Consider the following 15,560-nt stretch of genomic DNA (forward strand, 5'->3'; position numbering starts at 1 on the left):
GTGCATTTTAATATAAGTGTTGTTTTTTATATTTTTTTACTTTTTATTTTCAAATATATTTGACATTCATTTTCAGCAAAGCGAAACAACCAGCCACCACAAGCCATCATCGTACCTTCATTTCAAGAAGTTTATTTGCCAAATTCTGCTATTTTGGAGGGATCTAGTAAGAATATTGAGCTATATTTTAGTTATTGTTTTATATATTTTTCTCAATAAAATGTTTTTTTTCTTTATGTATCATTGTTAAACCAAATTGTTTGGTACATCACATATGCTCACTCATTAGAGGAGGGGGTTTAAGAGAGAATTCTTATGTAGATATATAAATGTTTTACTAATATGGTTCAAACACTTTAGTATTTTTTTTAATGCTTTACTGTTGTTATGTGAATTGTAATTATCATTAGAGTTAAAACTAGGTCTCTTCAAACTATTAGCCATTGGATGCTCCCTCCACAGCCTATTTAAAATCCTTCTGTCTGAATAGGTTCCTGGTTTTTCCAGGGGCCCATATCTTAAGACACTCAGGCAAGTGGTGAGGCCAGAGGCTGAGCACCATGAGAGACCCTCTCAATTTTCTTCTCTGTAGGACATGATGTACGGGTATGTGGATTGTGACATGGCTGTTTAGGCTTTTTACCATCCCCACAAGTGCAGTGAATATTTGGCACCCCAACAGGGTTTTTGTTTTGCTTCCCTATTAGCCTATTCATTCAAACCACTTTGAGACTAAGTAGCGTTGCCTGGGTTTTCATTTAATTGATTTCAATATAGTCATTTGAGGCCAATGTTGTTAATGTCACAATAGGAAATCTCTTCCACAAAAAATGGAGTTTCTTAACCATTTGAAAGAGCTTTACTTTTTTTATTGGCATGTGTAAACTTTTCTTTTGCAATTTTTATTCAGACAGCAAGGATGACGATAAAATAGTGTCCTATAAATGGGAAGAAGTGAGTGGTCCCTTGAAACAGGATGATAACTTGATCTTAACAGAACAAATGTTGACACTCAAAGACATGGTACCTGGCAACTACACCTTCAGGTAAGTAAAACTGAGCATCTCTGCTTCTAAAGAAAAAATGAACTTATGCAAAAATTGAAAAGTTAATTTTTTTTTTTTAAACTTATTAAATTATTTAACATGAGCACTACATTTTATTTTTGTAGATTAACAGTCACTGATACTGATGGTGCTACCAGCTCAGCACAAGCCAATGTGACTGTCAAAAAAGGTTAGCAAATAAATAGACTTAAAATTTATTTATGTAATTGTCATAGTGAAAACTAACCATCACAATCTCAAACTGTATTAGAAGAGAAAAAGGAGAATTGATGCCCTTTCTGAATAGTTAAAAGTCGACTGCTGGTGTTATTTTCCCCAAACCCTGCCAACTTCTAGAGGTTTGGTCTAGGATGTAATAATCATACTAGGAAGTAATAACCGTCTTTCCGAAGGAATGTCTGAAACTTTCTCAAAACAAGTTAAAGCAAAATATTGAAGAACTATTAGAAACTTCATACCTCAGCTCTTCGTTTGATCATAAAGAGAAGTCATGTACTTACAATATCTCATTCCTAGATAGGTTTTGTTTGTGATGGTTACCAAACCTACAATAACTAAATATGGTTGCATTTTAATAGTTTCACTAGCACTTAAGGAAATCTTTGTTTCATCTCAGTATTATTTTTCTCCTGTCTTTTTTTTCATCTTCATGAATTGAAATTCTTAATTTCTATTTACATGGTTTCAGAAAAAGACTATCCTCCAAAAGCTGATGCTGGCTCTGATGTGGTGATACACCTTCCGCAGACATCTCTTAACCTGTCTGGGATCAAAAGCTCAGATGACAAGGGCAACCTGACCTACGAGTGGATCAACTCTGGAGATGAGAAGATGACAGTGGGCATGGTGGTAAGAGGAGACCCACATTTAGGATATACTGGATTATTTAGATAGGACACAGAACAAGGACATCATGATTTAACCCAATATCCACTATCTTCAGTGTGAAAAAGCTACCCCTTAAGTCTAAGCAAGAGTAGTAAATGAAAATTAAAACAATTCCCCCCCCCCCCCCCAAAAAAAAAAAAAAAAAAAAAACTTTATAAAATAGAAAAATAAGTCTAGTTTTAATAAATATGCGCTTTTAATATCTTTATAATAAAACAAACTTAAAAAATACTCAGTTTTCTGAGTTGGTCTTATACACTGTGGTATTGTCTCTTTAGTTTCAAAAATTCTCAGAAAAAAAGTTATTAAAAAAATAAGTTGCCACTTTTGCATTCTCACTCTAAACAAGACATGATGAGCTCTTCTTATATGAAAGCTTAAAAACTGCTTTTAACTTCTTATGGCATCTGAACCTGGACTATTGAGATGACTGAACGACTTCCAGTGCGCCTATGACCCCATGACCAGTGTCACAGATGCCATTATAGAATTATTTGTACATTTCACATTTAAAAGAAATATAAACCCTTGACTGAGCCTCAGGAATTACCCCACAAATTTAGACCCTTGACAGCACCTCAGGTTTTACCCAAGACGTGATTATGATGTTGCAAATCTATTGGTTGATTTGAAATTAAACAAAGACATTTTTTTTAAAAGAGTTAGCGCCAGAGATTTGGCGAGAGTAGAGAGAACGCCAGTCGATAAATTATTTTCCTAGTAGTCAGTCGGTCTTCTAAGAGCTCTAATTTAAAAGCCTTTGTGATATTTTGTGTTGATTGATCTGTAACTTGTACATAAGCTGTACTTACGTTTCATATTTAAATAAAGTTCCAGAGTTTTGTTTTAACTAAGAATCTTTTACTGTGATTCTAGATCTTCATTATTCAACTATTTTATTTCAAGTAAAATCCCCAGCATCACAACACATCGTAACATCAGTGTTGTGACAACCAGGAAGCCTTCCATCTTAGTCTATCAACTTTCAACCTACATTCTTAATTTATTTCAATAAAAGAGTTAGCTTAATTAAAAACAAAAAATGGGGAGGTTTTATTACATAAAGTTCCCCTTTGAGACCTTGTGGTCTATAGGGCAGATGATGTAAAGATTACCTGTTTCTTTGGCCTACGATTAATGAGGGTGTTATGTGGCTAGCACAACGACCAACCACCTTTACTTTTCCCCAACTATTGTCAGGTTCCCATTAGAGCTGGGTGGACTCAGAGGCGCCCAAGGATCCCTCAATAAAAATCCCAGTCTTCACCAGGATTCAAAACTGGGACCCCTGATATAGAAGCCAAGCGCTTTACCACTCAGCCACCGCTCATTTATTACATGAGGCTGGCATATTTCTATATAGAGCCATTTTTTTATAAATATTGAGACATTTTATTTTTACAATTTTAAAATTATTATTAAATCTATTTTAGCGGCATGTCATTTCATGTCATTTTCTTTCCTCTACACTTTTTCTATTCAAACCTGTCATTCTCTTGTGGTCATTTACAAATTGTTTACTCTGCATCAGGGTGTCAGGTCACCTGTACTACAGTTAAGTAATTTGAACGTTGGTGACTACAAGTTCACATTGAAAGTGACAGACTCGGCCGGCCAGACAGACTCCGCTGAAGTTCATGTCTTTGTCAAACCTCGTAAGTGAATTTTTGTCTCTGGTTACTTAGTCTCTAAAACATATTTCATGTAAAGTTTTCTTTTTTCTGCACAGTAGAGAATATTTGGCTGTGGTAGCCGAGTGGTAAAGTGCTTTGCTTCTGCACTGAACAATCTTAACTTTGAATACTAGCAAAGATTGGAATTTTTAACTTAAGATTCTTGGGCATCCCTAAGTCCACCCAACTTTAATGAGTAAAGTAAAAATGTTTGGTCATTGTGCTGACCACATAAGCACAAGCTTTGCATCATCTTTACATCATCTGCCCCATGAACTGCAAGGTTTGAAAGGGGAAGTAACAAAAAGCTTTAAGAGAACTCAAACAAGAACTGATTTTAAAAGTGATTCAGATTCACAGAAATTTGAATTATTGCTTGAAATAAGTGAAATTTCTTTGTAATTATCTTCTTATCTTATCTTATATAATACAGACGTTACTTCAAAAAAGAAGATGATTATGTCCTACGCGTCATGCATTTAGTCATGCATATTAACCAATGACTTAAATTCTGCCAAGTCACTGGTTTTCCTGGCTAGCTCAGGCAACCCATTCCATGCTCTAATAGCACTAGGGAAGAAGGAGTATTTGTACAAATTTGTCCTAGCATATGGGACGAGGAATGTGCCTTAATTCTTTTTCTTAAGACACTATTGAACTTTAAATAAACAATATATGTACTGTCACGATTTGTTTTGAGTGTAGTGATGTCTCTCGGATAATGTAACACATGCGAGTTTCTCACACTAAAGAAACAGTGTAGAATATAGTTTTTTAAGTTTAATTCCTTCAGGCTCCATTGAATAAAAGAAGTAATCCAGTAGTGGACTAATTCACATAAAACATAAAATGCTGGTATAAATTATAATATAAACGCTGGTATAAATTATAATATAAATATTAGAATGACCTGACTGATGACTTATATTATTGTTAAGTCAAGAAAGAACACAAACACAAACAGAAGATCTTTATCCATATTTCCCATCATTTCACAATGTGACCTAATAACCTGGTTCTCTAATAACCTGGTTCTCCCCTGGTAAGTTCTCCTCCCCTGGTAAGTTCTCCTCCCCTGGTAAGTTCTCCTCCCCTGGTTAGTTCTCCTCCCCTGGTTAACTAAATGATTGTGAAGTGTCTGTTCACATATCTAAGCTAATTAATAGCAACACTATATTGTTGTACAAATGCCTTGTATGTTGTGTATTCTAGAGACCAATCACCCCCCTGAAGCCAAGACTGCTGGACATTTACAAGTCTTCCTTCCCCAAGAGAGCTTAACCTTGGATGGGAGCAACAGCACAGATGATTCCAGCAAGATGGAGTATGCTTGGAGTCAGATTGAGTGAGTGCTTAATATATTGTATTTGTGGAATGGTTTTTTACATCATTACAGTGTTTCTCAAATTGTGGGGGTGATCCCACCATGCTAATAAGATTAACACATATAAAGCTGTATTTATTAGTAAGTAAAAAAAAAAATATTTTTTAAAAATTAAATCAATGCCAACCTTTTTTTTCAAATAATATAATAAACTAAATATTCATATTTTAGTTGTCTCTGAAAAATAAAGAGGAAAAAAATATTTGGCCTGTATTTGGATTAACTCTTTACGCTGGCCTCATTAGTGTAATGCTCTATCAACTTAGCTATCCAGCCATTCTCCTATGTGCACAATTTTAGCTTGAAATAAATTATTTCATTTTTTTACTTCTGCTTTTAGCCAGGTTCCAACTTCTGACCACCTTCCACTTTTTTTTTTATTTATGAAAGTGTGAGCTAATAGGGTTTGAATAAAAAACATCAAAATCAACAAATAACTTAAGAAAATATTTTAAACTGGTTATAAATAATCTATACCTAAAATTTTTTGAGTGGCCATAAATCATTTTGAAAGGAAATTGTGGGCAAGATAAAATCAGCTCTGAATATTTTGACGAATCATGATGTCAGCAGTATAATTGCATGTAAATCTACAATCTTTTACTTATTTAACTTTGTTTTTATGCAAAATAGTTTAAACCATGATTATGTCAATTTCTGTACATAGTACAACTATAAAGCTTATACTTATTTATTTTTATACAGAGGGCCTACCTCTCTGACCATCAACAATGCTAATAGTGTGGTTGCCCTGGCAACAGGGAACATTTTGGAAGGAGACTATAAGTTCCTTCTGACGGTGACAGATGGAGAACTGCAGAAAGCAACTGACCAACTGATTGTCACTGTTAAAAAAGGTATTTTCTCTCTCTCTAGCATTTGGCTACCAAACCTGGGATCTTTGGTTGAAATCCTGGTGAAGACTGGGATTTGAATTTAGGGCATCCCAACTCTAAGACTAAGACTAAGACTGCTTTATTGATCCTTACGGAAATTTGTTGTGATTATAAGGACTCGTTTCACATGTAAAGACAACGCAACAGAAAAATACACATAAATACAACAAACAACATAAAGAGTTCATTCAGCGACTACACACAGGTATCTTGGTGCATTTCATGTGAGTGGCGGTGATAGAGTCTGACCGAGTGAGGTACAAACGAGTTTTTGTACCGCTCCGTTCTTGTTTTAATTGACAGCAGTCGCCCACTTTGCGATGACCTGGCGTAGTTCTGATGGAGCGGGTGGCCGTTGTCTTCCAAGATTTTTTCGATTTTTCTTAGGCACGTTTGTTCAAAAAGTTCCTTTAAATGTGGTAATGTTGTAATTTTTTATGCTTTTTTAATGATGTTTTCTAGATGTCACAACAGTTAAGATGAGGCATTGCCTTGCCAACAACTTATTCCGTATGTTAGCAGATTTTGTACAGTCGCGCCGTAAAATGTCTCAAGGATCTTCTTCTTTATTTTAAAACTATTGAGTTTGTGTAGAAAAGAGTCGCTGGGCTGTTTTCTTTGTCAGAGTTCCAAGGTGGTCTTCCCATGAAAGCTTGTTGTTGATGATAACGCCTAGATATTTATATGCCTTTACTTGTTCTATAGATGTAGTGTTTATTTGCAGTTCACGAATAGTTTGTTTTTTTTCTTTCTAAAATCTATTATAAGTTCTTTAGTTTTTGTTACATTCAGTTCTAGAAAGTTGTCAGTGCACCAGTTTGTAAACTCTTCTATCGAGCTTCGATACTGAGTTTCATCTCCTGAAATAAGACCGACTATGGCAGTATCATCAGCGAATTTAATGAGTTTAACTGAGTCATAGATGCTTCTTATGTCATTAGTGTAAAGAGTGTATAGTACAGGAGAAAGTACACAACCTTGTGGAGCACCCGTACATAGTACTCAAGTTGACAATTTGATGTTGTTGACTTTAACATACTGGGGCCATTGGGTTAAAAAGTTTAGAACCCATACTTGTAAGTAAGGGCTTACATTTAAGTTACTCAGTTTGTTTATCATTAGATGTGGCTGTATGGTATTGAAAGCCAAGGAGAAATCTACGAAGAGGACTCGTGCATATGTTTTGGGTATATCGAGATGCTTATAAAGCTGGTCCAAAAGCAATAGAATGGCATCCTCAGTTCCTCTAGCTGCTTTGTATGCAAATTGGTGAGGGTCTAGGCTGTTATTGACTTTTGCTACAAGTTGTTTAAGCATATATTTTTCAAAACATTTCATAAAAATAGGTGTTAGTGCTACTGGGCGGAAATCATGTAAGCAATCTATTTTTGGTTTCTGAGGCACTGGTATGATTTCTGAAGTTTTCCAGATGTGTAGAATTACGCACATTTGCAATGACTGGTTAAAGATATGACAGAAGATATAAGAGATTTGCTCCGCACATAGCTTGATCAGCTTGCCACTAATTTTGTCTGGTCCAGAAGCTTTTGTTACGTCTACTCTTTTAAATAACAAGGTCACTTCATCCTCAGTTACAAAATTGACGTAGGGCTCTTGTTTTCCTTTCTACAGAGTGTTGAAAAGTTCTTTGTGTAGATCAACAAAATCTTCTTTGTCAAAACGAAAATAAAAATAATTTAGTTCGTTGGCGAATTTCTCATCATCAGCCACTAAAATTTGTTCTCGTTTTGGGGTACTCTAATGGGTACCTGACCTAAGTTGGAGAAAAAAAAGGCTGTTGGTCTTGTGCTGGCCACATGACACCCTGCTCGTTAACCGTTGGCCAAAGAAACAGATGACCTTAACATTATTTGCCCTATGGATCTCAAAAGGGGAACTTTTATTTACAGAAATTGCAATGACTGTCTACTTCATTATAATAAACCACTCCCACTCTCTTCATTTGTGGAATATTAAAGTCATCCTCATTATCACTGATAACATAATGAAAATTGTAAAAATATAGAAATCTTTAACTTTTCACGATTGATAAAAGAAAAGGGAAAAGTCTATCAGAATGATTAATAAAATGCAAGCACACAAAAAAAAGACTAAAAAGTAATTTATATTTGGTTTGTGCAGCAAGAAATTAATTAATAACTAAATGAAAGATCAGGAGGTGTGATGGCTGAACGATAAGGTGCTTGGCTACTGTACTGATGTCTTGGAGAAGACTGGGATTTTTAACTTCGGGATATTTGGGCCCCTCTGAGTGAACCCAGCCTGATGTTAGTTGGGGAAAAGTAATGGCGGTTGGTCATTGTGCTGGCCACATGACACCCTAATTAACCATGGCCACATAAACAGATGACCTTTACATCCTCTGCTCTATAGATCGCAAGGTCTGAAAAGGTACCTTACTTTACTTTACTTAAAAGAAAGATCATTTCAAAATGTAGTGCTTTCAAAAATTTAGTCACAGTCAAAGGTTTTACTTGGTTCATTCAGCTCTTAATGAGTTCCTGATATCTTTGAGGGAAAGCAATTGCTGATTAAAACCCTCAGAATAGTTTTGCCACTGAAACAGCGTAACTTTTTTTTTAACTTCCAGACAGGGTTCAAGTTTCAAAACGTTTATATTCTTCTTTTATTGCAATGTCATTTTGATTGCTTTAAAACAAAAATATGCCACTTGCTTTATTTCTCTAGATATCAACCTGCCCCCTCGAGCGGACGCGGGAGGAAACCAAGTGCTACAGCTTCCCATCAGCCTTGTCACTCTGGATGGTTCTAAATCTAGCGATGATAGGGGCATCACAAAATACTTGTGGAAAAGGGACAGTAAAAGTCTGGCAGCTGGGGTGTGTGCTATGTAGTTTTAATCTAGCCTTTTTTTATGCTAAAACACTAGATAATTGCCAACCTTTTAGTTACATAGCTTATTTTATATACTAATAAGGTAATAGTGTACAGAGCTGCCAATGTTGTTGATTTAGAGATTTATTATTTCTTTGCAATAATTTTTATATGTTGACAAAAGAGCCAATAGAACCTAATAGATGTATTGATAAAAGCAAAAAAAGTCTTCACAGAATGCAACATTTCAAAACTTTGTTTGTAAGCTATTTGTTTATATGCTATTTGTTTACAAGCTATTGATTTATAAGCTATATGTTAGAAGCTGTTTGTTTATAAGCCCTTATTGTGTGATGTAAAAATCATAGTCACAATGACACAATTCTTCTAAACTCAAATGACATATATTTTAGAGTAACAGTTAATATTGTACATATAAATTCTTTTTTTTTTTTTTTTTTTTTAAAAGAAGAAAAATCTGAATTCTTTTTCTCCATATTTAAACATTTGTAAAGGCTTTTTTTAAAAAAAAAACAACTATTAAACTTCCTGAGGTCATTGTTTGACTGTTTATTTGCATTTCAGGCTGTGGTCAACAATTCTGATCATAAAGCTGTGCTTCAGTTGGTCAACTTAGTGGCTGGTCAATACTTGTTCACTCTCACTGTAGAAGATGCAGATGGCCAGCAGAACACAGACAGCGCTACTGTCATCATCAACAAAAGTATTATTTTCACCTTGTTTCTAAATGAACCTTTTAAGTTTAATTGCACAAAAGGAAGTGCTAGTGATAAAACAGGGTGGGAAGGGGTTGTCAGATACTGCTGGAAACTGGTTTGAAAAAAATTGTACTTGACTGAAGTGGTGGTATATGCTGAAGTAGTCCCCTTTATATAGGTCACCACTTTTGAAACAAACATACATTAACTATGCAATCTTTTCTAGTCATAAGTACCTCACTAGCAGAGTTGTTAGTAGGTCAGCCCAAGGAGGTGTGAGCCATGAATTCAAATTCAGGTTGTTCCCTCCCCACCTTTTTTATATTTTAAAAAAATTCTTTTAAAAATCAATTAGAGTTAAATCCACCCAAATATCCTGTTACTTCTCTCTTCCCCCCCCCCCCCCCCACTTCCCCCCATTTTTCCCAACTGGTCCAGATAAATGATAGGATCATAGCACATTGAGAAAGCTGAAAGCAGGAAATACTTCTAAATGAAATAAAATGTGTAAAAATATTTCTAATTTATTTACAGATTTTTTGTTGTTGGTCTAGATCAGGGGTTCTCAACCTGTGGGTCGTGACCCCCTTGGAGGTCGATTGACGATTTGCCAGGGGTCGCCTAAGACCATCGAAAAAATGGATTGTTATTGACTATTCTTCTGTTGCTGTATGTATGTGCGGGGAGGGGGGTCGCGGCAGAGTGGGGAATTGTAAAAAGGGGTCGCCAAGCCTAAAAGGTTGAGAACCACTGGTCTAGATTATTGCAAATGGGATCCAACCTAGTTAATTCAATAACACTTTGTATAAAAAAAAATATTTTTATGTTTTTCTTCTTTATATATATATATTTTCATGGCCATATAACAAAACTAGTGAGGTGAAGAAAAAAAGGAAATTTAAAGTGAAAAACGTCATCATTATAGTTCTTTATATCTCTCCCTTTTCATTTTCTAAAGAACTGGATATGAGTTGTGAGATTTGTAGATTAGTTCTTCAAGATGGTAATGTCTGTGTTGCTTGTCTTTCAACAGATCCCCATGAGAAAGATGTGGTGGAGATGTTGCTGGATGCTGACATCAATCATTTCACAGTCGCCCACAAGGTAGTGCAGTTTCTTATGATTTCTTTTTGATTTAGTAACACAAGTTTTATTTGTGAATGCTAAACTTCAATTCAATGCAAAGGTTTTCTGTAAATTCACTCACAACATTTTATTTGAAGATTTTCCTTAAAAATTGATTGTAGCAATGTGGTAGTAGCGTTATGGTTACCTATTGGTTGTAGCATGGTTCATTCCTTGGTCAGAGCTGTTTGGACATACTTGATTCACCATTTTTTAAAATTATAAGTTGTTTTTTTAGTACTGCCATTATGTATGCAAAATGTATGCAATATTTTTAATTGGAGAGTGAGAAACCTCATGAAAAGTCACGCTTTTCCATTATTTCACTCACAGCACTTCTTAAATTCACAGAAAACATGCCAAAGAAAAATTCACAGCAGTTTTGATAATTCACATAAGTCACAAATAGCAATAAAATTTATGATTCATGGCTTTGGCTTTTATATAGCGCTACTTTCATGCTTATAGCATGCTCAGAGCGCTTTGGTTCAATCTCAGTTGTGGACCAGTGAGGGTAGGGGGTATCTAGGAGAAGGTTTTTTCATGCTGTCTTTAGGCGCTCAGTAAACACAACTCTGCCCGAGTCAGGTGTCAAACCTCAAGCCCCTTCATAGGTAGCCAAGCCAAGCTAAGTTCAAGCGCACTTAGCCTCTCGACCACGCTTCCCACTCTTCATATTTATAATTTGTGGATATTTAATCATCATCTTTATATTATTGATATTTAATCATCATCTTTATTTTATTGATATTTAATCATCAACTTTATTTTATTGATATTTAATCATCATATTTATATTATTGATATTTAATCATCATCTTTATTTTATTGCTATTTAATCATCAACTTTATTTTATTGATATTTAATCATCATCTTTATATTATTGATATTTAATCATCATCTTTATTTTATTGCTATTTAATCATCAACTTTATTTTATTGATATTTAATCATCATCTTTATATTATTGATATTTATTCATCATCTTTTTTTTTATTGATATTTAATCTTCATCTTTATTTTATTGATATTCAATCATCATCTTTATTTTATTGATATTTAATCATTTTTATTTTATTGATACTTGATAAATATAATAATAGTATTGAACTCAAACCCTTTAGGAGAGTCTAGAAGAACAGCTGGAACTCATGCTGCAGAAGTCACCAGAGGACAGAAACACTATAGTAGATTTTATTTCCATATCAGAGGATCTCAGCAATGGACAGTAAGTCTTTTTTTAAGCACTATAATTAAACAGAGAACTTTCTGTGACACCATGATTTGTGTAACTCAGAGATAAGACTGTATGGTACCTTCTCTTACAGTTTGTGCCTTAGGTTCCAAGTGTCCCACCGTGACAGGGACATCAAGACTATTGTGAATGGAGTCCAAGCTCTGCAGACCCTCAAATCAAAACTTGGCTCAGGGAGGATCTTGGACTACTCTGTAGTTCGAGTTGACTTATCAGGTAAAGTCATTTGTTCAGAATGTGTATGCTCTTAGTTTCAATCATTTGTAGTCATTAGCTATGCATGTGTCCAGATCCCAGCTTTATTCAGGTATAGTCACATAGAATATGGAAGTAATGATAACCTATTTCTTAGAAATGGAAGTAATGATAACCCATGTCTTAGAATAATAATAATAATAAGGCTTGTCTTCGAGTCGGAAGATTAGTGAGGAATACAGTATTTCCCGTGGCTGCGCAGCCCCAGCTGTGACCTACATTAGAATATGAAAGTAATGATAACCTATGTCTTAGAATATGGATGTAATGATAACCTATGTCTTAGAATATGGATGTAATGATAGCCTATGTCTTAGAATATGAAAGTAATGATAACCCATGTCTTAGAATATGGAAGTAATGATAAACAATGTCTTAGAATATGGAAGTAATGATAACCTATGTCTTAGAATATGCAAGTAATGATAACCTATGTATTTTGGAAAGCTTATTATTATTTTCATGCATCGCTTTGCACTGCAAAATCAAATTTTTTAAGCTCTATTGCTGATAGCACAAAGTCATTGACTTTCTTTTTGTATCTCCCAATTTTTCTCTTTAAATTTTCTTGTGTTTTTTTTTAGTTTGCCCTCACATTTCTCCATATCACTTTCTCTTCTTTTAACAAAGCTTATATCAACTCACTCTATCTGTTTGTCTGCTTAAAAGTTTCTACACGTTATTTCTCCGACACCCAGTCTCGGATCAAGCTGAAATTTTGCCAAATTATTTCTTTTACCTGACAACACAAGAATAAATTTTAAAAATTAACCCAAAAGTTAATTAACTATTGTTAATAATTACTTTGTTTGGTATCTCAAACAAGGTAAAGAAGTAGCAATTGACTGAAGCTGAATTAGGCCCATTTATAGATTGTTATTTGAGGATTATTACAAATTTAATTACATGACTGATCCAAACTAATTGATACTTTCTTCTTGTTGATCATCCAAGAGCTGAGCCGAAGGATCTTCGAGCTCTAAGTTTGAAAAAAAAAACCTGTTTGGACGCCAAACAGTAAAACAAACGTATGTGAACACAGTTCTGTTTAAGAGAGACCCGAGTCAATGCCTATGTAAAGCATTGCTGTTTCCAATGCCTTTGGCCCCGTACGCATGCTTGGCTGAACATAACCGAAGGCCGAAGACAACGGGAGCCTCCGCCATTTTCCTTCGTTATACCAAGCTAACTGTGGGGGACTCGACATTTATACAACGGTCCCTTGAGGAACGGCGCATAGATTTGTGACAGGTTTGTGGGGACTCTTTTACAACTCCGTGCCGTGCAATAGGTGGACTCTCGTCTACCCGTGGGCATCCCCACGGGAGTCTTGTGTTGCTACCCATTTAGCCTAACCACTTCCTCTAATGGTCGTTTCCACACGAGCGCCATGATGAGGCAGAGTAGCTTTGCTCTCAAACTAATTGATACACTTAATATAAGCTTTGTTTTTTTTTAAAGTATTCTTTTTTATTTTGCTTGTTCTTTCTTACTGTATTATATTGTTTAAAGAAATTACCAGATCCTAAAAATCAAAATGTAAACAAAAAAGATTACTGTAATAAACATACGTATGAAAATGTCCAATGTCAATCAGTTATACTCAACATTTGCCATGTTCCTAACTTCAATATATTGACTAAGTGAAGTCTGATATTCCAAAACTCTACTTGTTGCAAGTTAACAACTTTGCTGATACAGTTGAATCCGGCTAATTTGATCAGTCACTTTTTCTGATCATGTCCTGAAGTATAAAACAAATCCTATTATACAGTCACATCCAGTTAATTGGACCAGCCTGTTATTAGAACCAAAACAATTGCATCCTGATGTGCTTCGATTTAACCATTCAGATCTAACCCTAACCCTGATTGTAAACAATAAATTACTATAAAATTATAACTGTCATGATTTGCTTGAACATATTGATTGAAGAAATGACTGGATTTGAAATATCAGAGCATATGTTAGGGAAGTTTTTAATTTATTTGAAAATATATTGATACCTCCTGCCTCCTTTAAAAAATCATGTGTTACCTTTTAATTGAGTCTTGCTTCTCTTTCAGTTTGTCAAAACAACTGCTCAGGTCACGGCCACTGTGATCAGAAAAGCAAGCTTTGTGTCTGTGAGGCCTTCTGGATGCCCAATTTTTTCACGTCTTCTCTGTTTGGGTCAGAAAGTAATTGTGGTGAGACAAAAATTAAACTATGTATTTTTTTTTGTTTTGTTGAAACTTTGGTTCAAACTAAATATATATATTTTAAAATATATATGTATTTATGCCAAGGCGCAATGGCTGAATGGTAAAGCGCTTGGGTTTGAATCCTGGTGAAGATTTGGATTTTTAAATTTGGCATATGAGTCAATACAGTTCTAATGGATACCAGACATTAGTTAAGTAAAAATTAAAGGTGGTTGATCATTGTGCTGGCCATGTGACACCCTCATTAACCATGGGCCACAGAAACTGATGACCTTTACATCACTGCCATATAGATAGCAAGGTCTGAAAAGGATACTTTATATTTTTTACATGTAAATTTTTTTATTCATTTTAAACAATTTTATAAATAATTTTATTGTCTTTGTCTAACCAATTGTTGTATTATCTTATCGAATCTGGTCTTATACAAACTTAAATTAACAAAATATCAAAATCTTTTTCAACAAGTTAATTCAGGTAGACTTACAATGTTTTTTAATGCAATAAATACTTATATACATTTGCAGCTGATATGAATAACTCTTAAACTTTTCTAACATTTGTTTAAAGTATTTTTTTGCACAAAACAAAAAAGCTTGTCACATTTTACTTATCTACAAACTTTGAACTCTGACCTCAGATTGGAGTGTGCTATATGTTGTCATCATATGTTTCATCATCCTTGTATCCATCATCAGCGCAATCTGGGCAATCATCTGCTGCTGCACATCTAAAAAGTACGTGGACTTTATGTTTTGTTTTGTTGTTTTTTCCTTGGAATTCTGTTTGATTTTGTGAGTGCATTAAAATTGAAGGAAAAATGTTAGAGAATAGCTATGGTAAATGTCCTAATTACAGTTTATTTTTCAGCATTAGCATCACATAGTAACCTAAACATTTGTTTAATTATGTTATTGTTTGGAATTCCAAAGTGAATTCATTTTCATCTCAAGAGACATTCATGCCATTTATTATCTTAAGAGAGGTATAATGGTTCAGTAAAGGAATGTTTGGTTACCTTGATAAATATCTGAGACTTGAAATAGAATTTAAAAATTGAATGCTGGTAACGAAAAGGATCTTTACATAATAGAGAACATACCTAGGTATAGCCAACATCTTATTAGAAGAGAAGATCATTGTCCACAGGAAGAAGAAGTATCTTTACCATCTTGTTAGTTTATTAAATGGAGGTGTGATGGCTGAGTGATAAAGCGCTTGGCTTCCGAACCGGTGG

At 34.5% G+C, this 15,560-nt stretch overlaps 1 protein-coding gene across 2 annotated transcripts in view; it reads left to right on the plus strand.

The window, feature by feature from the left end:
• Positions 1-15,560, plus strand: part of LOC106052009 (dyslexia-associated protein KIAA0319-like protein) — a 70,590-nt gene that overhangs the window by 42,790 nt on the left and 12,240 nt on the right. For both annotated transcript variants that reach the window (XM_056015352.1, XM_056015353.1), the window contains exons 11-24: positions 77-166; positions 911-1,046; positions 1,172-1,236; positions 1,756-1,916; positions 3,487-3,610; positions 4,841-4,973; positions 5,718-5,869; positions 8,618-8,769; positions 9,350-9,488; positions 10,517-10,587; positions 11,734-11,837; positions 11,938-12,080; positions 14,186-14,308; positions 14,964-15,060. In XM_056015352.1, the coding sequence (XP_055871327.1) occupies positions 77-166; positions 911-1,046; positions 1,172-1,236; positions 1,756-1,916; positions 3,487-3,610; positions 4,841-4,973; positions 5,718-5,869; positions 8,618-8,769; positions 9,350-9,488; positions 10,517-10,587; positions 11,734-11,837; positions 11,938-12,080; positions 14,186-14,308; positions 14,964-15,060 (1,690 nt within the window). The remainder of the gene's footprint in view (positions 1-76; positions 167-910; positions 1,047-1,171; positions 1,237-1,755; positions 1,917-3,486; positions 3,611-4,840; positions 4,974-5,717; positions 5,870-8,617; positions 8,770-9,349; positions 9,489-10,516; positions 10,588-11,733; positions 11,838-11,937; positions 12,081-14,185; positions 14,309-14,963; positions 15,061-15,560) is intronic.

This window comes from Biomphalaria glabrata, chromosome 17, assembly GCF_947242115.1.
Source record: "Biomphalaria glabrata chromosome 17, xgBioGlab47.1, whole genome shotgun sequence".
NCBI classification, from domain to species: Eukaryota; Metazoa; Mollusca; class Gastropoda; family Planorbidae; genus Biomphalaria; species Biomphalaria glabrata.